Raw genomic sequence first — 22852 nt, forward strand, 5'->3', positions numbered from 1 at the left:
CTCAAATCCTCCAGGAGAGCAAGAGTTTACAGGTATTTAAGAGTTCTTCCTCCACCGTGTCACTCTGTTCTTGGAACCCTCTGAGATGCCTGGAAAAGCTCTGGAGTGGGGACAGAGGCTGACAGGAGGGATGCTTGGAGCTGCCCCACCCCAAACAGGTCTTGTGCCACAGGGAAGGGGCTGCCCAGTGCCACAGGCACCAGGCCCAGCTCAGGACAATGACAGAAGACACAGAGGTCAGGGAATTCCCTGGGAGCTGAGCTCACTTTATTGCCTGTCAGCAGTGACACCTTCCAGCCAGGAAGCGACTCCCAAGACCCTTCCCATCCCCACCCCAGGACAGGGAGACCTCCCACAGGCCCTGTGGGACCCTCCAGCTCAGTCCCAGGAGGTGTCCAACATCTTCTCTCTCGAGCCAGGTCTCCCATCTTCCGTGGCCATCCCACCTCCTCCTTTTGAGCCCAGGGTAAATCTGTGCTGGGGAAATGACACAGCCAGAGGCACTGGAGAACTTCAAATTTCCCTTCCATGACCAAGATGGTTAAAGGCTACCTGAGCAGCAGGGTACAGGTCCCAGCAGGTGACAGCTCCCCCTGGCTCCGCTGCTTCCAAGGAGGAGCCAGGTCACTGGGGCAGGAGCACCTGGAGCCATCCTCCTTCCACTCCATGCTCTGCAGGAGCCAGAAAGGACATGAGATGGACGAGAGGAACAGTCAGGTCAGTCAAACTCTGATGGATCCTTGGACATTCCCACAGGAGCAGCTCCCAGATCAGCTCACTTAGGTCTTTCCTGGGCCGTCAGCTGCTCGTGGTCACATCTACTCTTTGCCCCCCAGCAAGGGAAAGGATGACAAAAATTGCTCCTTGCAGTTTATAAAGCATCACTTGGAGGCTGCTTCTCATTTCCTGGTCTTGGTGCCTAGTCAGCTTGAGCCCAGCCAGCCAGACACCAGCCCTGGCCAGGGGTCTGTGCCTCCAGCTCTGTCCAGTCTGGTGAGACATGTCTGACCTGGTGCTTGTTTGAAAGACCAAGGCCAGGGCTGGCAATTAAAACTGGAAAATATTTTAGATTCTTTTTAAAACCAAGTTCTGCACCAGGTCCAGATTCCAGGCTTGGCTCGGGACAAGTTCATCTTCTGGGCATCACCCCAAGTGCCAGAGGGGACTCTGTATGGATGGCAAGACCATCTCCATGGCTTAAAATACAAGCACTGGCGTCCTTTATTTAGGCACATGAGCAAGAGTCCAAGGCTTCAGTTCAAGGGCTGAGGAACCAGGTGGGCAGGTGAGGTCTGGTCATGTCCTGGTGCTTCTCCTACCCCATGGCAATTGCCCAGCTCAGGAGGGATCATCAGTGTCCACCCTGGACAGGAGATGGGCGACCTGGGCTTTCTGTGGCCCGGTGATGTGCTGAGCCATCTGCACGATGCAGTCCATGGTCAGCTCGGGGTTGGCCTGGAGCAAGCTGCAAGGCACAGGGCAATTTCCTGAGAGGCCCAAGTGAGAACTGCCCGGTGTTCATCCCCTGCTGTTCCCACGCCAGGGATCAGCATGCCACTTCTCATCCCAGCTCCCACAGGTACTCACCTCCGGATGTGCTTGAGGATGTAGTCCCGCTTCAGGTACTTGATGTTCTCCCTGATGGCCGACTGGGTGCCGTCCTGCTGCTGCATGTGCTTCTCCAGCCACTCCACCACCACCTGGTTGTTGTCCCAGAGGTAGCCCTGGGGAAAGCAGCACCGTGGGCAGGGGATCCTGCTGCCTGCACAGCCCAAACTCCCCCTTCCTCCTGGAGCCTCAAATGCAGGCATTGGGATTTTTCTTCCCAGTCCTGCACCTATGGCACGGCACACTCCCCCATGTTGCAGCCACGGGGTAAAAAGTTCAATCTGCAAGCTGAAATTCAGGAAACATTTGCAAACCATTTAAAATGCAAAAAGGTTCTCTTGCAGGTCCTACTTCCTGAGGCAGTCACAGCAATGTGTGTGTCATTTGAGAGCAGCTCAAATGCTAAAGACCCCACTTTTGCCCTGGGAAGCCCTGTCATGGCAGAAAATAATTATTTGGGGACCACTTTGCCACCGCTGAGCACCAGCACCCAACTGGGGTCACCTGATTTGAAGAGCCAGCCCTAGCTCAGGGCTGCTTCACCGTCCATCCTCACACATTCCCACAACACACTGAGGCACCACTGAAACCTCTGAATGATGGGAGAACGAGGTGAGATCCCTCGGGATGCCCTGGCTGTGGAGGTGCCTCAGGAAGCGGGGGCTGGAGGTACCTTTTCAGCTCCTTCCGTCTCCATGAACCAGCGCCGCAGCATGGACTGGATGTGGATGTGGCTGAGCTCGCTGTTGGCCTTCAGCACCTCCCCCTTCACCATCTCCTCCAGCAGCAGCCGCCGCAGCCGCCAGTAGAGGAAGGAACGGGCGCTCTTCCACTCCAGGATGTCCTGCGGAAACCGGAGCACAGCCCGGGTTTGCCGGCGGCTGCTCGCTCCCAGCTCCGGCGGGATGGAGGGCAGAGAGCAGCCCCGGGGCAGAGATGTCACAGGAAGGGGATTTTCTCCCCGCCTTTGTCTGTCACCTCAGAGCCCTCCCCTGTTGCCGGCTCACCGTGATGACCCCTTTCTCCTGCATGCGGCCCGGGGTGTCGTGCAGGTCAGCGAAGCGCACGGCCACCTGGTGGTACACGGGCAGCAGCAGCTCCTCCCGCGCCTTCAGCTGCTTCTCCAGCTCCCTGCGCTCCCCCTCCGACAGCTCGGGGGTCCCTGTGGGACAGAGCGGGCTGAGCAGCCCCCTGATGATGCCACCACGGGGTCCCCTCTGTGTTCCCACATCAGCCACCACGCCCAGAGCCACGGCTCTTTCCTTGGCGCACTGACACCACAGCCACAGAGGCCACGGCCACCAAGAGGTCGCACCGCGCTCAGCGCTTGCCACGGGAGAGGGGAGGCGGCATTTGCAAGGACTTTGTGGGACTGTGCTGTAACACAGGGGCAAGGAGCTCCCAGTGCATCAGGAACCGATTCAACCCGGCCATCCTTCATCTCAAAGCACGGGAGAAGACCCCAGCCCCATTTAACCCATTGACAGAGCCCCCAGGAGATACAGGTGTTCTAAAGCACCACCACATCCTCCCAGCTCCACCAACAGAAAAGACACAAAGAATTTTTCCAGAGGGACACCAAAGGACTCCTGGTGGTTGCCACTGAAGTGCTTGAGCCTCATGTTTAACTTACACTACCCATGTCCACAGCCCAAAACTCCCTTCCTTCCCTTACCCAACTGCTCCACCAGCTTGGCATAGACTGTATCAATCCTTCTCATGGTCTTCACCAAATCCTTCTTTCTGAACTTGATCTCCACTGTTCCTCCAGGCTCCAAAATGCCTCCCCTGGAAGGGACATTTGGTAAAGCAAGGTCTGCATGGGAGAATAAATTCTAGGGCAAGATGTCCAGGCAGCTGACACACAGAGGTGTTCTGGATGACCCACAGGTGTTCTGGATGACCCACAGGTGTTCTGGATGCTGACCTGCTCTCCTTGTCGGCGTAGAGCTCCACGTGCAGGGGGTTGATGGTGGAGTCGATGACCACCCAGGAGCCGCCGCGCAGCTCCGCGTGGGGAGGGATGTACACCAGGACAGGCTGCTTGAAGTCCCGCAGGCTGTCCACGATGAAGGCGCCGAACTTCAGCATCTGGTCGTACATGTCTGAAAGCCAAAGGGACTCAGGGGCTGGGTGTCCCAACTGCCACTGCCCCAGCCTCCTCCCAGCTGCCCAAAGCCACCTTCTCCACTGGAGACACAAAGCACCCCAAAATCAACCAGCGGGAAGCCACCAACCCATGGGACCTGTGCACTGCGATGCCCCATGACCTCCCCAGCCCAACCCCACATCCCAGAGTGGTGCAGACCCTGGTAGGCTGGGCCGTCCCACGACCCCGTGGGGTGGCAGGGGTGCCAGAGGTTTGTCACACCATGGGAATCTGGGTATCCCAAGCACGGGTACCTTTCATGCCGCTGGAGAAGCCTCTCCAGTTGGCAAAGATCATCAGTGGGAGGTGCTCCCGGTTGAAATCCCGAATGGCCTGGGCTGTTTTAAAAGCAGAGTCTGGGAACCACACCTGCCCAGCCTGCTGGATTATCTGGAAAAAACAGTGAGCAGCTGAGACTGCGGCAGTTCTTCCTTGAATGCTGCATGAAACAGCTGGAAGAAAACAAAGTACCCTAGCATCCTTGATTTCACCTGAATTAAGGAAAATCAAGACATGCTCAAGGATCACTGCTCCCTTCCCTCCCCTCCAGCCTCCTCTCAGATGCCACCTGGCCTCAGCTGTACCCCACTCACCTTTGCCTCCGAGTCCAGGTTGGCGGGGTCGGCGGGTATCATCACCTCCACGGTGCGGGTCTCAACAGCGATGACGCCCACGGGGAGACCTCCCAGCCTGCAGCAGGGCAGGGTGGGCTCAGCAAGGCCAGCTCCCTCCCACCCCAGCCCCACTAGAGAGCTGCTCCCCTTCCACCATCCCAAAAGCAGTGCCACAGCCAGGGCTCAAAGGTGAGTGGGCACACATGCAGGATCCCAGCTCCATCCCTGCTCCCAGCAGTACCTCGCTCTGCCAACCACAACGGTCTGAGCCCACGGCTTCATGATCTCCATGAAGCTGCCCTGGTCAAAGAAGCCACTCTGCCAGGTCTCCTTGAGAGCTGTGGAGCACAGGAGAACATGGAATGGTGCAAGGGTGAGCACTGAAGGGCTCCTGAGCACCAACCCACAGCCAAGAGCACCTTCTGCACCTACAAGATGCATTTGGGAGCAGTGCTGCAGAGGCCTTGGGTTGTTCTCACTTACTTGGATGGGGTCTCCCTGCCAGCATCCACCTGGGGTCATAGGGGACTTTGGAAGGGACAAAATCAATTTCTCTTTCAACAGGGTCACTTACGGCAGTGACAGGCACTGGGCTCTGGTTATCCTGCAGGGGAGACCCCGAGGGCAGGTCACCAGCCAGGTATGGGTGACACCCCCCACCTCCACCCTGCAGCACCCTCCTACCTTGGGTATGTACGAGAGCCACTGCAGGATGGTGTAGACCCCCTCGAAGTCATCTGGGACGGTGACATGGGAAACGCCATTGTTGTGCATGATCTGCACTCCTCCCAGCTGGTTGTTGGATGTGTAAACCTCCCGTCCCAGCACCTAGACAGAGTTCCCAAGGGAAATGCATGGGGCTCTGCTGACACAGGAGCTGCTCCCTTGCTCTGTTTGTCAGCCCAAACCTCTGCACAGGCACATTCCCTCTGGGCTGAGGCTGAATTTCCACCTCTGTCCAGGCTGATGTTAAAGTGAAAGGATCCTGCTTTACTGCACAGGTTTAGTGAACCCAGTTTCAATTCAGCTCAAACCAATGGGATTCTACCCAGAGATGGGTCCTGTCCCTGGGGAGGGGTCCCAAGGCACCTCTGCCATCCCACCCTACCCCAGGAGCAATTCCCTGGCCCCCAAAGCAACACCAAAAAGCTGTGGGGGGTCATTCTCTCCCTGCTCAGTGAGACCAGCACAGCTGCAGCTCCCCCAGAGAGGTCCCATGAGATGATACACAGGGAGCTGCCACCTCTTCCTATGGGGCAGGGAAGAAGCCCACACAGGTAGTGGTGGGAAGGACAGTGCCATGGAGGACATGCAGCCAGAGCTTGGTACCTTGTTGAGAGCCGTGACACCCGTGAGGATGATGTGGGAATTCTCCACCTGGATGACGCGCTGGCCCAGCCTCACCAGGTAGGCACCGATCCCGATGGCACGACAGGTCACCTGGGCACACACACACGGACACGTGGGGTCACTGGGGCTGCAGCACAGACCATGAGCACCTGGAGAAGGCTGCTCTGACGGGCTCAGCCTCCTTGTTGCAGCCCATTATCCCTCCTAGGGTGACGTTAAGAGCCAGCAGGAGAGAGGGGAGCAGCAGAGAGGGGAAGGGGAGCAGCTGTACCATGCTGATGGTCACTATTTCATCATAGGCACGGGAGGATTCCCCAGCAATGGTACCAGCAGCTCTCAGGTTTTCCACCCCAAATCCATTGTCCTTCCCAATGATGTCCAGGAGGACATACCTGTGGGGAAAGTGGAGCCGTGGTGTGGGAATCACTCACCTGCATGATGTGCCTGGCAGGATGCTGAGGTGGGAGCTGCATCCTGGTGGGGTGTAGGGCAGAGCTTGGGATATCTCCGTGTGTCTCATGGGATATGGGACTCACCTGGACTCGCCGCCTTCCTCCACGTGTTCACAGCGCACCGAGTTCATGGTGCTGATCCTTGTGTAGTCCTGGGGAGTCAGGTACAGGTACCTGAAGCCCTGCAAAGAAAAAGGAGGAGGATGAGTTGTGGAGCCCCACATACATATACTCATGTGGGACATGGCCCTTTCCCAAACCATGCTGTGCAGCAGCTCAGGGACCAGAGCTGGACAGAGCAGCCATGCCAGCACTGGCACCTCCACCTCCACCACCTGGGAGAAGCCAAAGGAACCATCCCCACGGTGCTGGGTGCAGGTGTGGCCTCACCGCCTGCTCCAAACCCACAATTTGACATCCCGGTCTAGCTCTGGTCATTCCTTCCCCAGGTAAACCCTCTGTTGTTCCCTGTGCTGAAGGAGGGGAGGTGCCCACACACCTTGTAGGGCTCAGCTGGGTCCACCCAGGCCACCTGGAACATGTGCTTGATCTCGTCGGCGAAGCCGATGCGGGCGCCGCTGTTGGCAGCGATGTAGATGCGGGGGATGCCCTCGGCCCGCGCCAGCTCCGAGGCCCTCAGGAACACCAGGTCCTCCTCAGGCCCAAAGGAGCCGATCTTGTGCGTGATGTCGTTGCAAATGAGCACAATATCCCGGCCTTTGGGGTACTCGGGGGTCTTCAGCTTCATTTTGAAAGCAACCATCCCCGCCTGGCTCGAAACAGCACAAGGTTACAGGGCAGAATCCTCACAAGAATCCCAGAAGCATGGAATTCACCAGGTTGGAAAAGACCTCCAAGATCATTGAGTCTAACTCTTGACCAATCACCACCTTGTCAGCTAGACCAGAGCACTGAGTGCCATGGCCAAGAGACACAAGGGCTGAGCTGCAGGTGGCATTAACCAACAGACAAAATGGTTGAGGAGCATCTCCCAAGCTTTAAACACAGCCAGATGGAGCCACCAGCCATTCCCACCTGCTTCCCCTGCCCAATTCCCAAATCATTCCCTGCTACCTCGTTCCCTCCAGGGACCCTGTTCATCTGCACAAGGTGCCCCTGCGAGTCCAGGACTAGCTCAGTGTAGGTCAGGATGTCTTTGGGGTACAGGTCCGAGGAGCCCCACAGCTTGAAGAGAGCCTGTGGAGACACAGCACATGGCTTGGTATGGTTTGGCTTGGAAGAGACCTTAAAGACCATCTAGTTTCAGGAATTTCAAGAGCTAGGAATTGGTGTAGAAATGTTTCACATAACCAAAAGTGTTGGGGCTTGGGCTCTTTTTGTTTTCTCATTTGACAGCTCAAGGAGAGGGACCTTTTCATCAGGTGGGAATTTTTGGGGAGGGTGGGGACGAAGAGCAAACACAGTAATTTGGAGCTTCTTTTTGCTCAGCCAGACTCACCTGCCTGATCATCTCCGGGAAGTCGTACACGTAGGTGGTGCCCAAGGACTGCGCCTGGAACCGCTTGGCCTGAAGCAGGTCCTTGGTGACGTAGGGGGTGTTGATGAGCATCCCATGCTGCGGCCCCTGCTTGTCCCCATACGACTGGAACATGATCTGGAGAGGAGAGCAGAGCGTTGGCTGCCTTCCCTGGATGTCATGGTGACTCTTCTGCTGGAGCACTGCTGACCCTTGCTTGGCCAAGGTGATTTTCCACCCACTGTTTTGCTATTGAGGGGACTGTCACACTACTGTGCTGCCAGTACCAGTGACACCCTAACAGTGACCTTCACCTTCAGCACTCAAAACTGCCCAGCTCCACACCAGCATCACCCCAAGGAACCCAACTGGATAAAGCTCAATGTATTTTGGAGCAAAGTATCACACTGAGGAATCCAACTGGATGGAGCTCAGCACACTTTGAACAAAGCACCACCCCAAGGAATCCAGCTGGATGCAGACAGATAGGAATGAAACCAATCCAGCTGTGGGAATGCTGTTGGAAGTCTGGGGGCTCTGGGCAGACCAGCACTTCAGGTCCACAAGGAGTTTTGCAGAAGCCCCCCCAGAGCTCTGATGGAGCCCAGCATCACCCAGGCAGCCGCGGTTGGGTTCCTGGAGTCACCACTGGGGTTACTCACGCTGCCAGTGCCGGGGTCCCTCACTTCCTTGTAGAGGCTGATGTCCAGGTAATATCCGGACTCGTTGGTGAGGAAGAGGCGGATGGGGATGGCGGTGGCAGTGGGCGTCAGGCGGATGTTGATCTTCACCTCGGCCTGCAGCACCCGCAGCTTCCAGAGGCGGCTGCCGTAGCGCATCACCATGGAGCGCACCGACTCCTCGATCTGCGCACGGGATGGCACACGGCTGGGTCGGTGGCCCCAGGGACAACACTGAGCACACCATGCCAAGGCTGGAGCAGCCCTGTTGCATCTCCACCCCAAAGAGCCATTTCAGATTTGGGTGAGATCCTTCCCTCTCTCCATGCCTCCTGGTTGGGCCCGGTGCTGATATCCACCCTCTCCACAGGGGACAGGGAGAGATGGTGGCGGGCGGTCCTGAGCACAGGGGATGACAAAACCTCCATCTCCACATCAGGGGAACCTTTCCAGGACAGAGGAAGCAGGACCCCAAGAAACACACCTTGGAGGGGTCCATGATGACGGTGGGCACGAAGTTGAGGAAGATGTGGTTGCAGTCAGTGCGCACAATGGTGTTGTTGAAGGCCACCTCCAGCTCATCCATGGCCTCCAGGAGCAGCCGCTCGCCCTCGTTCTGCAGGTACTCGAAGGAGGCCTCCTGTGATGGAGCAGGTGGCTCAGCAGGGGCCAGGCCACCCCTGCACCCTCACTGTGCCCCCGTGGGCCCCTGTGCCACCCTGCCTTGGTGATGAGGTCGGAGTGGCGCACGATGGCGCGGATGAAGAAGCGGTAGTCGGTGGTCTCGGCGCCCGCCTGCACCCTGGCAGCCCCCAGGTACAGGTGCATCTTGTGGTTGGCACAGGGGATGGCCGTCAGGTCGAAGTTGCGCATGCGGCTCAGCTCCAGCTGGAAGGCGAGCGCCGGCTCCAGGTGCCGGTAGATCCGATCCTCTGCGAACTGCCAGGCACAGCCGTGAGCCAGGGCCGGGCCGGTGCCACGCCAGCACCGTTCCCACTGCTCCCACAGGATCTTACCTCGTCCCTGGCTCTGAATGTGAAAAACTTCGGGAATTCTCTCTGCGGCAAAAGGGAGAGAGAAGGCAACATGAATAGTCCTGGCCTGCGGAGGATTGTTCTGATTCTCCATTAAAAAGAAAAAACATGGCAGGCTTTGCTCTCCTGCAAAGGGAAAAGGGCTGGGAGGGATTGATTAGGTTGGATTTTAGGAGGAAATTCCTCCCTGTGAGGGTGGGGAGGCCCTGGCACAGGCTGCCCAGAGAAGCTGTGGCTGCCCCATCCCTGGAAGTGTCCAAGGCCAGGCTGAATGGCGCTTGGAGCAACCTGGGATAGTGGAGAGTTCCACCCAATGGCAGGGAGTGGAATGGGATGAACTTTAAGGTCCCTTCCCACCCAAACCACTCTGGGCTTCTACTCTGTGATGGCTTCTGTGGCTCTGCAGGAGCCATGTTACTGGAAACATGAGCAGGATAAAGGATGATACAGGAGATGAATCACTCATTGAATGGCTCATTAATTAATTCCCAGCTCCTGAAGCACAGTGGGTCCATCCATCACTCAGGTGATGGTATTTATAGATGTCAGAGGCTGTTGCACTCACCTGCTGGGCAATGAGGAACGTGATTCTCCGGAGACCATACTCAACAAGGATATTTTTCTACATGGAAACAGAAGATGCCACCAGTCATGAGAGCTTAAACATCTCCACCAAGGCAGCAAACACAACCCAAGCTGCAGCAATTTGGGGTACACGGCATGGAGAGGAGGCAGTGCCTTGGGGTACAGTGTTCTGGCTTGCAAGGTTTACAAAAAGAGGGTCCAGCCCCAGTGACAGACCTTGGACTGGGCAAAGGCTCTGAAGATGGGTACCAGCTTCTCGTCTTCCACGTGGTCAGCTGAGCAGAGCGCGATGTTGAGGATGTGGATTGGCTCCTCACGGATGTTCTGGCAACAAAACCCTACAGTCAACCCTGGCCAGCAGCATCACTGCTGTCCCAGCACCACCTGGGGGTATCAGCAGCAACTTCATGCCCACCTTGGCATCCTCCTCATCGTAGGTGGTGGCCTGTGCCTCACTGAGGAACCTGCTGTCCGACGGAGAGTTGGCGAAGCATGAGATCACTTCATCGAAGTTCCTGCCCAAACAGCAGGGATGGGGTCACAGGCCAGCACATTGTGCCCACCCCCTGCCTGAAGGGACAGCGCCAGGGACCCGCTGTGACAGTGTGACAGGGACACAGGTACCAGCACAACAGCCCCACGGCAAACCCACAGCTCATGAAAGGCAGCTCTGAGCCCTGCTGTGTTCATGGGCAGAGGGGTTTAACCTGTGCCCCAGGTTCTACATGTCCCCAAAAGCCACCTGGTGTCCCCACAAGGTAAGTGTTGTACTGAGAATACCCAGTCTGCAGCTGTGGTGGGAACTGGAGCTGCCTCCAGCACCGCCCAGCTGCCCCCAACTGTGACTCTTCCACCCCATTTTGCTCTCCAACAACTGCAGTGGCAACCAAAATACACAAACACTGGCCAGGCATGTCCCTGCACCCCCACCTTGTGAAGTCCTCAAATCTGCGGAAGGCCACCATGACTCCCATCCGCTGGCTTGTGGGGGAAAAGCCACTGTCCATGAAGAGCTCAGTGCTGTGCCGGGCCAGGTCAGGGTTGGAGATGCTGATAGGGACTGACATCCTGCCATGGGAAGCAAGTGTCAGCTGTGGGGGAGGCACCGTGTGGGACCACATCTCCCACAGGGGACCCTGACCCGGAGAGGGCTCATCCTGCTCCACTGCCAACGGGACAGCGCAGTGGCAGCTCCTGCTTTGCATGGAAGGGATGATACAAACTCGCCAGCTTTGTGGAAAGTCCAGGGGAGCAGGACAGGTGTGTGGGAGGGACCCCTGTACCTGTTGGGGTGGGAGGAGGGCAGCATGAACTCGAACTCCACGAGGCAGGTGCCATCAGAGAGCTGCTGGTGCTGCAGGCTGTTCAGCTCGTAGGCGATGTACCCCCGCCGCACGTACACCTGTGAGGGAACACAGGAGGTACCGCCGTGGCCCTGCCACCCCTGGGCCCCCCATGCCACCCTCAGGCCCCCTCTGTGCCCCCCAGCCCTCACCTCCAGCGCTGCCATGCGCACCACCTCGTTGGTGTGGTAGAAAAACACAGGAAGTACATCAAAAATGGAGGTTTCTGACAGGATCAGTTTCTGCGGGAAGAAAGCAAAATTTAGGGCAAGGATGAAGTGAGACCTCCCTGCCCTATTGAGGGAGTCCCTCAATGTGGAACTCAGTAGGGTGCCCTGGAACACCCAGCCCACCATGGGGACACCACTAGAGCCAGACATGAATCCACATGTCTGTTCCCTGCCAGAGTGTGGGGCAACGGATGGGACTGGCAGCACTGGGGTGCAACCCCTCCTCTGCTCCACACAGCCACTGCAGCAAGGCTTTGAGTGCTTTTTAGCTATTTTTAAGACTAAACCACTTGCAGCCAGAATCCCTCCCCAAAGCCACCCAAACTCCCTCTGGAAAAACAAGCAATTCCCAACCTTCAGGTTCTCAGGGCAGTACTCGTGTCCATACATGTCGATAGCGGAGATGAAGATGGACTCAACCTGGTTGTGCCGCAGCTCGTAGGAGGGCATGTGAGAGGCAATGAGCACCTGCCAGGGCAGAGAGGAGCTGGAAGCATGGGGGACAGGGATGGGGACAGGAATGGGATGGCACCACATCATGCTGGCTGACCTGCCGGGCTCTCAGCGCCACTTTGGAGTGCTCGGTCTTGCTGAGTTGTGTCAGTTCGTGGAGGATGGTCGTCAGCTCATCTGTCAACGTGGGGTCACGGCCACACAGCTGGTCCTGCAATGTCATACCACCATGGCTCAGCTCAGGCTCCTCGCTGTGCAGGATGGCTTCATCCCAAACCCCAGCTCCACATGGAATGGCTTCATCCTGCATCCCAGTCCCACATGGGATGGCTTCATCCTGCACCCCAGCCCCATGCAGCCAATGGCCCAAGGCACTAAAATGGGCTCTCTTTGACCCAAGTATAATCACACAACACCACAGAGAGGAGATAATTAAAATAAAGGGATAACGAGGCAGGAATGGACACTTCAAGCGATGCAGAGCTGCCTCGGCTCCTCCCGGCCACCAGCCTTTGCTCCTGGAGTCTCAGGCACGGGCTTTACTCACAATTAACATGATCACCAGCTGGTTCTTCTTGGCCACCTGGGCATGGGAGAAGATGCTCTCCAGCACAGGGGTCATGTTGGGTTTGCACTGCTCCCGCAGGCTGATGACACACTTGTCATAGTGAGCTGTGGGGCAGGACTTGGTGAGACCTGCAGCTCCTCCAGAGAGCCCTGCAGCCCCCAGAGAGCCCTGCAGTTTCCCCAGAGAGCCCTGCAGTTTCCCCAGAGAGCCCCAAGACCTCACCATGCTGGAACTGTGTCTCCACTTGCAAGTAGCGCCTGAGCAGGTCCAGCACCACTGCCTTCATGTAGCCCCGGATGCCGCTGCGGTACCTGGGGAGCAAAGAGCCCACTGAGCTGAGAGGAGGTGGCCGTGGGGGGACAGGAGGGTCACAGACAGCACAGGGCTCACCTCTGCACCAGCTGCACCAGGCTCTGTGTGTTCATGAAGAAGACCTCCCGCTCAGCCTTCCTCTGCAGCGTGGCCGCATGGGTGTCCAGCACGTTGGCAATCTGTGGGGAGAGGGGACAGGGTCTGGGGTGGCTCAGGGGCATGAGGCTGCCAGCTCCCCCTTTCCTTACTCCATGCAGAGCCTTTCTCTGTGGTTTTTTTTTTCCCCCAAAATGAAAAATGCAAAGTGACAAATGAATATAAAAAGAAACACACAAATCAATACAAATACACAAATAAAACCAAACACGTGTAGAAAATACGAACCCCCACAGATTTCCCTCACTCATTTAATTTGTTATAAAATCCTGGCAGCACAAATTCAGGCAGGAGCTCCCAGCTGGCTCCAGTTAAGAGGGCGTGAGCCCCTTTTGCCACTCACCTGCTGGCTGGGGAAGCGGCAGAGCACTGAGGTGATGTTGCTGGCGTACTGCGCCATCACCTTCCGGATGGACTTCTCCACAGCCAGCGGGATTCTTCCCGAAATGCTCGTCATGATCTCCTGCAGCTCCAGCAGGGGCAGGGCAGGGTCCCGCAGGATCTTCATCAGCTGTGCCACCCATTCCTTCACCTGTGGGAGCAGGAGGTGGTGCTGCCCATTCCCACTGGTGCTGCCCGACTTGCCCTCGTGGCAAACGTGTGGCAACTGCGTGAGACAGCCTGGCACCCACCTTGGTCTTGAAGTAGGGCTCGGGCAGGCAGTAGCCATTCATGACGTTGGTCAGGTTGTCCAGCACGTTGCGGAGAACCTGGTGTTGCTTCTCACCAGTGATGGGGAGGGTTTGCTGGGCTGGGAGCCCCCCTGTGAACGGCTGTGCCTGGAGAGGGCAGAGGGAGGTGGGCTGAACTGGCCTTGCTGACAGGGCCCCTGAGAGCTGCAGCTGCCCCAAAGGAACCAGCACAACCCCTGCTTTGGGTTAGATAGAGAGGAAGCACCTGACATTCAGCATTGTGGATGTGCCAGTGTCCATCATGAAAATAATGCAGAAAAACTGGGGATTTTAGTGCTATAAATGCACATTTTTAGTGCATGTGAGCCCCTGCCACACCGAGGAATCAGAGCAATCCATGTGGAGCTGCACCTGAGCCCCAGCAGAGCCCAAAGACGTGGCATGACCATCACTGTGATGCCCCATCAGGGTACCTCCTCTGTTTTGTCCCCTAGGGAGCATTCCCAGGATGCCGACCGGGATTGAGTAGGAGATGACAGCAGCGTGGCACCCCCCAGCAGACTCACAGGCTTCACTTTGGAGGGATCATCGAGCTGGAGGCGGGCAATGACACAGCCGGCCTCTAGCAGCGCTCCCGGCCGCTTGATGTAGCGCAGCCGCCCCGCCTCCTCCACCGCCAGCGTCATGATGATCTTCATCACCTGGGGAGGAGGGGGACACCGTCAGCGAGCCAGCAGCACCCGCGGGCTGCACATCCCACGAGCATCACGGCAGCGCTGCGGGGTTCCGTCTTTGCCGAATGCTGCTTCTCCAGATCTTCTGCAAAGCTCACCTCGATCTCCGCAAAAACCTTCCCCTCGTCCACGTGGCCGCCGTCCTCCACCAGGTACTGCAGCAGCTTCCCCGCGGAGGGCGAGCGCAGCACCGTCGGGTCCTTCTCCTTCTCGAAGGTGCACGTTTTGTTGCCGATGGTGATCCGGTACCTACGGGAGAGGGAAAGGTGTCACCAGCCGGCTGCTGGCCATCGGGGAGGGAGAATGGGGGCCCTGGCAGGGGGTACCTGTCGATCTCCTCCTTCATGTAGGTGGTGTAGCTGCAGCCGTCGTAGGAGAGCAGCAGCCCGCCGTCGTTGAGCCGGTGCACGTCGATCTCGATGTGCGTGCGGTTCATGATGACCACGTACGTGGTCAGCGACTGGCGGGCGACCTGCGGGCAGGGGACACCCTCAGTGCAACCCCAAAACACACTCAATAGCGAGGCTGGGGCTGGGGGGGCACCTCGCCATGCTCAGGGCAACAGCTGCTGCCACAGGATGGGGCTGGGCTGGGAGGGCAGGAGGCACAACTTCAGGCTGCACCGAGGAGCTGTTCAACTCAGTCCAGAGCTGGTTTAACACACAGCCCAGAGCTGGCTTAACTCAACTCCCAGCCCAGAGCTGGTGCAACACATGGCTCACCTGCTACTTTCATTGTGAGTAGGGAGTTTTGCATGAAGTCCAACTAATTGGGTTTAAAAGCAAGAAAAGGAACTCCCTTAATAAACTCAGGGCAACAGGGTGTATGGAAATGTCTGTCAGGTTAAAACGAGGTTGTTAAGGTTATGAGGTTATTAACCTCATTTTTATGTTGCACATTTTTAAAGGACAACCTTGTATTTATTTCACCTTTCTCCCTCAGGACAGGAGCACATCCCTGACCCCTTGAGGAGCGCTGTGGCTGGTTTGGGGGGAGCGTGGCCCTGCCCTCACCTGCAGAATGTACTTCACACCCTCATAGATGAGCTCCACATCAACGATGTTCAGCAGGGAGGCTGCTGGCAGCACCTGGCCCCTGAAACACAATGGAGGGATCAGGCCCCAGGCATTCCCAGCCTCTCCAAGTAGGTGGGATGTCAGCAGTGCTCCCTCCTGGACAGAGGGTATGACAGTGACCAGAGGGGACAAGTGTCAGCTTTAAGTGACCCACGTGAGCACCATGCACAGCCAGATCTGGAGGGAGGCCAGGCACTGGGAAAACACACAGATAAGGTGCATGGGAGAGCCCCGGGTGTCCTCCAAGGCCGGAGGAATAACCTTGATATTGAACAACAAAAGCAAGCTGCACAGCCAAGCCACTTCCCCTTGAAAGCTGTTTTCCCAGCCATGGGAAGCCTTTCCTAATGTCCAGACAAAGTGATAGCTGAGGAGCCAGAGCTGTGAGCCACACTGTCCCTGCCTGTCACAGCACTACTCTCACTAAATTTGCAAAGCAAAAACGAAAGGAAGATGTCCCAGAAGAGCAACACTCATGTCTCCATTGTGGCTGCCCCAATCCTGGAAGTGCTCAAGGCCAGGTTGGACAGGGCTCCGAGCAACCTGATCTGGTGAAAGGTGCCTCCCCCATGACCAAGCCCCCTCCAAGCAGCCCCCACTCCACACCTCTCCAGCGTGTGCAGGAAGTCAGTCATGCACGTCCTGAAAGCAGCATCCGCCACGTTCAGGGCACCACAGACAACCCCCAGCATCGTGTCCGGCTTCTCTGCCTGTGGGGGCAAAAAGAACAGGGTTTGGGTCTTATCCCAAGGAAGGGGAATGGTGACCCTGGAAGCTGGTCACCCCCACCTGCACTTTCTCAGCAATCAGGTCGTCCAGCCAGCCCGTGTGTATCTCGTTGTTCTGGAAGCTCTCTGTCTCCAGCAGCTTGATCAGGTACTCCACCGTGGTCCGGAAATCCCCACGGATAGACAGCTCCTTCAGGGCCACCACCATGTTCCTTTTAGGGACAAAGCCCTTCATTAATGACTGAGAAGGTGGCACTTCACTCTCAGCAGAGGGAATATGGGAGCTTCAGGGCCTGGGGCGATGAGCTCCTGAGGTGATGAGCTCCTGAGCCCCCAGCACCTTCAGAGAGGTACTCAAGGCGCTCAACCTGCTTCACTGCATGGTTTGGGTTGGAAGGGACCTTAAAAATTCTCTTGTTCCACCACCTGCCATGGGCAGGGACACCTTCCACTAGACCAGGTTACTCCAAGCCCCATCCAACCTGGCCACGAAACAGCCCTGAATGAAACTGCTGCTCAGTTCCTGAATGGACACTGCTGCTCACAGGCTTTAAGCAATGCTCAGCAGATCACTACAACATCTCCTGGAGGATCAGCTGGATGAACTGGGGCCGTAGCACCACCACAGTCCAAAAAATTCTGGCTTTGGCCAGCCAGCCAGGTGCTTAGCACAGCAGCACCGTTCTGGTCCTGTTGGATAAAAACACTTTTCCCAGCTCACACCGACTGTGCCTCTTCCCAAGGACACCCACCCTCCAGCTCATCCCATCACACTCACGAGATGGCCTCCTCCCGGTTCTCTCCCCATGAGAAGCAGTGCCCAAACTGGGAATCGGCAAATTCGTGCAGCCCCCCGGCTGCTGCCACACTGAAGTACCCCCAGACGTTCTTGCTGCTGCGGAAGTTCAGCTCCTGCACCGTCCCCGAGCTGGGCTTGAAACCCTGAGCCAAGACAGAGCAGAGATGGAGGAACCAGGACTGAGACTCGTGCAGCGAGACAGGGAAGGGGAACCCCCATGGATGGCACTGATCCCATGAACATTGCCCAGATCAACCCCACAGGTGGCAGAGTCCCCTTGTCCCCACCCCAACCCCCAGCTCACCTCCTCGGGGTTCTCGCTGGTGATCCGGGCAGCAATGACGTGGCCCCTGGGCACGGGGGGGTTGGAGGGGCTGTGGAAGGAGATGGGGGTGTCCCCCCAGGGGCTCTCCCCATACAGCACCCGGATGTCTTTTATCCTGTGCAAGGGGATGCCCATTGCAATCTGCAGGAGAGACAAGAGTTGAGCTGCCAGGGAGACACTGACAGAGAGTCTGAATGGAGAGTTCCCAGCGGGAAGCCAGAGGAGAAGGAAAGCTGCCACACTGCTTTCACCTGCACCCTCCATGATGGGATATGGGGCAGCTTCCCTCTGCCAGGCTCCAGCCCAGTGCTCCTCCCTAAATCCCCAAACTGCCTCCTCTAACACCCTTGGAGTGAGCTCTGTGTGTGTGTGCAGGTACCTGCAGCTGGGCAGCCGGGAGGTTCACGTCCGCCACCATCTCCGTGCACGGGTGCTCCACCTGCAGCCGGGGGTTCAGCTCCAGGAAGTGGAAGCTCCCATCCTCCCCGTACAGATACTCAACGGTGCCTGCACTGACGTACCCAACCATCTGGGCCAGGCGGACAGCACACTGTGGGAGAGGGAAACCCCTGCATCATGGAATCGTGGGGCATCCTGGCTTGGAAGGGACCCACTGGATCATCACCCAACTCCTGGTTGTGCAGAGGACGCTCCAAAAACCCCACCACGTGCCTGAGAGTCCAAACGCTCTCTGGACTCTGGCAGGCTTAGGGCTGTGACCACTTCCCTGGGGAGGTTGTTCCTGTGCCCAACCACCCTGGACACGGAGTCCTGCTCAGCTCAGGGGTCCCTTCCTTAAAACCCCAATAAACCCAGCCCAGTTTCCCACTAAAACCTGGTGCTGCCTCAAGACCAGGCCACCCACCTTCTCCATCACCTCGGTGACGGTGGGGGCAGCGATGGTGGCCGGTGCCTCCTCGATGATCTTCTGGTGGCGGCGCTGGATGGAGCAGTCACGGCTGAAGAGGGAGATGGCGTTGCCGTACTCATCTGCCAGGACCTGCACCTCCAGGTGCCGTGCGTGCTGCGCCAGCTGCATCAGGAAAATGGGGGATCCGGGCGCCTCCGCCTGCACCTGCAGCGGGGGAGAGGGTCGTGCTTTGGCATCATGCCCCAAAATTCATCCCAGGATGGAGACAGAGTTCCGGAAGGAAGTGGAAGGTACTCCAGGTGGGAGCAGGATCCTGCTGGGATGGGGACAGGGATGGGGGTTCCAAGCACCTCTCACCTGCCGGAAGCAGGCGCTAAATTCCTCTGCTGCCTCCACTTTTCGGATGCCTTTGCCCCCGCCACCTTCTGCTGCCTTGATCATCAGGGGGTAGCCGATCCTCGTGGCCACCTGAGAGGGTCAAGGGCTGGGGTGACTGCAATGTTTTGGACCCCAGCCCACCACCCTGACAGCCCACACAGCTGCAGGCATCCCTGAGCGGGATTATCCCGAGTGACATCCCTCCAGCAGAGGGACAAACTGCTGCTGCCACAGCCTTGTGTCACTGTGACATGTGCTGGGAGGCCAGAAGGGCCAGGGCAGGCAGGTTCTGAGGAGGAATCATGCTGGGCAAGAGATAAGCAGCTGCCTACAGGCTCAGCTTTACCTCCAGGCCTTCCTCCACGTCCTTCACGCAGCCCTGCGCGTACGTCTCCAGGGGGATGCTGATGGCCTGCTGATGCTTCTGGTCCTCCTCGGACCACTGGGCCACCAGACCTGCAGATGTGGCCAGGGCTAAGGTCACTACCAGGGTGGCGCAGCTGGGGTGGCACACTGGCTGTGCCCAGGGATCTGAGGATTCCATCATTTTCCTTGTTTCCATGCACCCCATCTCCAAAATCCCGCTGCCCAAACCAGCTGCTGCAGTGGGGTCCCCAATATGTGTGGCCAGCTGGGCCAAGGACCCCATCCTGGTGCTTGCTCTGGGGGGAAAGAGAGGCAAGGAGGAGGGGAAGGGGGGAGCAGGGAGGGTGTGGGGGCTGCGAGGAAGCACTCACCGCTCCCGCTCCACGGCAGCGTGGGGATCTCCAGAGTCTGCGCCACGATGGTGGAGGCGACTTTGTCCCCCAGCGCCCACATGGCATCACTGGGGGGACCTTCAGAGAGGGAGAGAAGGGCTGAGGGGGGCCCAACCCACCAGCCCATCCCCACATCACTGAGCCAACCCCACCAGCCTTCTGCAAGGACTGGGTATGCGGGAACCCCCCCAAACCCACTGCCCATCTCTGGACGAAGCTCAACCCTTCTCCATGGGGAGCTCAGGCTGGGAATCCCACAAGGTCTGCTCCCACCTGATGTCCCTCTGTGAATACTGCATCAGTTGGAAAACCCAGAAAACAGGAGCATTCCTGGGAATGCCCCAGCCTGAGGACTGCCACTCCATGGGGTGGGCATGCCAGAGAAACCAAAGGGGCATTCCCAGTGCAGTGTCCCTGGCAGTGAGTGCACACTCCAGCCCAACACCCAGCACAGAGAAGCAGTGTGACCTTACCTAGGAAAGCTATCCCATTTTTCTGCAGCAGCTCTGGCAGCTTGTGGTTCTCCGAGGCATGTCCCCAGCCAGCCCACACCGCCTGGCACAAGGAGAAGCAGCAGTGGGAGCATTATCCCTGCACTGGCATCTCCCACTGTGCCCAGCTCCTCAGCATGCAGGGACATCACCCCCTTTTGGGGTGTCCCCTCTGCCCAGCAACTTCCCTTGGGACAGAGGTGGGAGACACACGAATGGCCACTACCTGGACTGGGATCCGTTTGGAAATGTCCACTATCAGCTCCACGTTGGCATAGTTGTTGTTGTTGGTCCCTCCAGGGACAGGCACGTAGTGATCTGCCATCTTGATGTACTCTGCAAGACAGCACAGGGGCTAGGGGGAGCTAGATCCCTGAGTGGCACCCCTTCCCAAATCCTCCATCCTGGGGAGGCTGCAGCGGGGAAAAAATATTCCCTCCAGGATTTGGCTGCACAGGAGGAAAGTGTGTGACTCCAGGCTGTGCAGGAAAGGGCCACTCTGCCTCAGCCCCAGGCAGGGAACTTCCCTTTTGGGATATTCTCAGGAATTACCCGCGTTAGCCTTGAGGTCCTCGGGGGTGACCATGACCACGAAGCGAATGGCGCGCTCGTTGCGGAACATCTCGTAGGCCCAGCGGCGGATGGAGCGCATGCACTTCACTGCTGCAATGCCATTGTTGGCGATGAGGACCTGGGGGGACAGGGACAAGGGGGTGGCAGGGTGAACCCTGTCCTTGCTGCCCCAAGGGATGGGTGTGGAGCAAAGCAGGGGGGATGTGTTAATGAGGAGCTCCCCGACAGCTGGTTGTACATCCCGGCGGAGCATGAGGCTCCTCAATGACATCTCTGATGTCTGGTGCTGGGGATAACCGAGGATGGGACTTTGGCCATTGTTTGTGCAAAGCTGCTGCATGGGGTTCCCTCTCCCAGCCCCGTGAGAGCGAGTGAAGCCATGGGATGAACAGCTCTGGGCTGCCATTGCTCCGAGCCCGGCGGACACAGGACATTCAGGCAGCACCCAAAGGTGTCCCTGTGAAAAGCAGTGACCCTCTACCCAGGCACAAGCAGGGACGTGTGGGGACAGACCTTCTCGATGACACGGTTCCCCCCGAAGCGGGTGACGAACTCAGCTGGGGAGGCGACGGAAAAATCCCGCTGCAGGTCCATCTTCCTGTGGCTCCTCTTTGCCAGGTGCAGCCCTGACATGCTGGGCCTGTGGTGGGATGTGGTGGCTGACACTGAGCCCAGGGCCACCCCAGAGAGCCCAGAGCCACTCCAGTGAGCCCTCTTCCAGCCCCAAACCCCCTACAAAGCCTGTCCTGCAAAGGTCACCAACCACGTCTACAACGTGACTCAGGCAGGACACAAGGAAAATTCCTTATTTGTGGAAGCATGGAGGAGCAGCAGGGATACTGCTGGCAACACCACCCCAAACCCAGCGTGGCAAGAGCCACTGTCGGGCTGTCAAGTGTCACAGCACGTCCCTGCAGCCAAAGGTTTCTTATTTTTAGCTGCAGCAGAGCAGCCAGAGGAGGCAGGCAGAGGGATTTGGCTTCCAGTTGTTTCTGCTGGATGTCAGCTGCGTTCCCATGGGAGCTGCCCGGTGCAGCCAGCAGGGAGTGAGCTGCCCCACATCCAAATTAGAGATTTGGGGGGGGCACCCCCTGCCCTGGTCCTTGCCACAGTCATGCAGGTGGCACTGCTGTCACACAGCCAAGGACACTGGCTCTCCCCCCAAAGGCAGTGGGATTGGGGGCATCACCTTGGGGTTCCGACGAGCACCAGCACATGTGCCCCGCAATTTTACCAACAGCAATGCATCCACCACAAGCACCCACCCTCCCGAACTGGGACATCCCTTCTCGGCCACGCTCCCGCCCCTGGGGGCTGCCATCCTCACCTGATGCCGGCGCTGGGCTCCAGAACGGCGCTCACCGCGGAGGGCTCGGAGACGGTGCCCCCCACCCCGGCCAGGCTGCTGCGCCTCCGGCCCACCCTGAAGGCCGTGGCCATCAGCTCGTCATCGGAGGAGTTGTCGTCGAAGGAGCCCAGCACGAACTTGGCGAGGGCCGGGCGGCGCAGCGCGGCGGGGTTGTACACGCCGAGCCGCTCCTGCTCCGCGCCCGCCCGCCCGGCCCGCGGGCCCGGGGAGCTCGGCCGCGCCGGGGGCCCGGCTGCGGGGGGCGGCCCGGCTGCGGGGGGCGGCCCCGCGGGGCTCTCCTCCGGCTCCTTCTCCTGCTCGCACCGAGAGCTGGACATTTTGGCCCAAACGAGCAGAAGCACAGCGAGCAGCAGCAGCGCGGCAGGCAGCATTCACGGGCCCTGGGGGAAGAGGGAGAACCGCGGTCACGGCTGCGTCCCCGAAACCGCGTCCCCGAAACCACGGCCCCGGCCCCAGAGCTCCAACAGCGCAGCCCCCGGTACCAGCCGCCCTCAGCCGGAGCTGTTTTCCCTGCCCGGTGCCGGAGCTCCGTGAGGGGGCCGGGGGGGCGGCCTCGCACCTGCCCGGCCCTCACAGCACCCTCAGGATGGCGACCCCCAGCCCGGCCCTCACACCGGGGAGGGGGCATTGAACGGGCCCCCCACAAATCCCGGTAAGTGCGGCCGATTATCCCCGTCAAAGCTGGGCACGGGGGTGAGGGAGAAGCGCCACGGCCCCCTCAACCCCTCACCCTCCCCTCAGCCCTCACCATGGCTGCCAGCCCCGCTGGTCACCCCGGTCAGTGCGGTGTCACCGGTCACTCCGTGTGTCCATCCGTGTCCCGCCCCTGCCCGGGCCGGAGCCCACGCGGTGCCAGGGCCGCCCCCGAGGGAAGCACGGGCCCCCCCTCGGGTGTTGCAGTTGGGTCTCGCACGTGACGGTCACGTCAAGCATAAATATTTCCCTGCTAACGTGTCTGGAAAACTTCTGCTGGAGATGAGGGTGGAAAGAGCGAGGGAGACACCCGATCCTTGGGGGACAAAGGTGCCCTGGCGCTGTGCCTGGTCACGGGGACAAGGACAAGGACACGCTCCTGGGTTTGGCTCCCTGAGGGGAACAGGGACTCCC

General features: G+C 58.6%; 1 protein-coding gene across 1 annotated transcript; it reads right to left on the bottom strand.

The window, feature by feature from the left end:
* Positions 1 to 237: 237 nt before the first annotated feature.
* ACACB (acetyl-CoA carboxylase beta) lies at positions 238 to 22636 on the bottom strand. Its single transcript, XM_032128429.1, has 53 exons — positions 22494 to 22636; positions 21704 to 22125; positions 20890 to 21016; positions 20356 to 20494; positions 20030 to 20139; positions 19786 to 19867; positions 19292 to 19390; positions 18901 to 19010; positions 18534 to 18644; positions 18171 to 18380; positions 17685 to 17855; positions 17285 to 17446; positions 16960 to 17123; positions 16243 to 16393; positions 16060 to 16163; positions 15391 to 15472; positions 14704 to 14849; positions 14476 to 14626; positions 14210 to 14344; positions 13644 to 13790; positions 13355 to 13543; positions 12934 to 13034; positions 12766 to 12854; positions 12523 to 12647; positions 12073 to 12186; positions 11877 to 11990; positions 11445 to 11534; positions 11233 to 11351; positions 10880 to 11017; positions 10365 to 10464; positions 10166 to 10273; positions 9930 to 9986; positions 9347 to 9388; positions 9054 to 9269; positions 8815 to 8970; positions 8313 to 8516; positions 7633 to 7788; positions 7248 to 7370; positions 6673 to 6942; positions 6258 to 6355; positions 5993 to 6113; positions 5701 to 5811; positions 5056 to 5199; positions 4855 to 4975; positions 4613 to 4709; positions 4351 to 4447; positions 4012 to 4147; positions 3536 to 3713; positions 3284 to 3396; positions 2616 to 2770; positions 2282 to 2452; positions 1588 to 1724; positions 238 to 1465 (listed from the first exon to the last, which is right to left on the bottom strand). The coding sequence occupies exons 2-53, from the start codon at positions 22114 to 22116 to the stop codon at positions 1339 to 1341; spliced, it is 7131 nt and encodes a 2376-aa protein (XP_031984320.1). The 5' UTR covers positions 22117 to 22125; positions 22494 to 22636; the 3' UTR covers positions 238 to 1338.
* Positions 22637 to 22852: the final 216 nt, after the last annotated feature.

This window comes from Corvus moneduloides, chromosome 18 (genome assembly GCF_009650955.1).
Source record: "Corvus moneduloides isolate bCorMon1 chromosome 18, bCorMon1.pri, whole genome shotgun sequence".
NCBI lineage: Eukaryota > Metazoa > Chordata > Aves > Passeriformes > Corvidae > Corvus > Corvus moneduloides.

Coding starts and splice junctions, on each gene's coding strand:
- ACACB (XM_032128429.1), bottom strand. CDS start 22,116: ATGCTGCCTGCCGCGCTGCTGCTGCTCGCTGTGCTTCTGCTCGTTTGG. Junction 18,645..18,900: donor ACGTGGAGGAAGGCCTGGAG/GTAAAGCTGAGC, acceptor TGACCCTCTCAG/GTGGCCACGAGGATCGGCTA. Junction 12,187..12,522: donor AGCTGGTGATCATGTTAATT/GTGAGTAAAGCC, acceptor ATGACATTGCAG/GACCAGCTGTGTGGCCGTGA.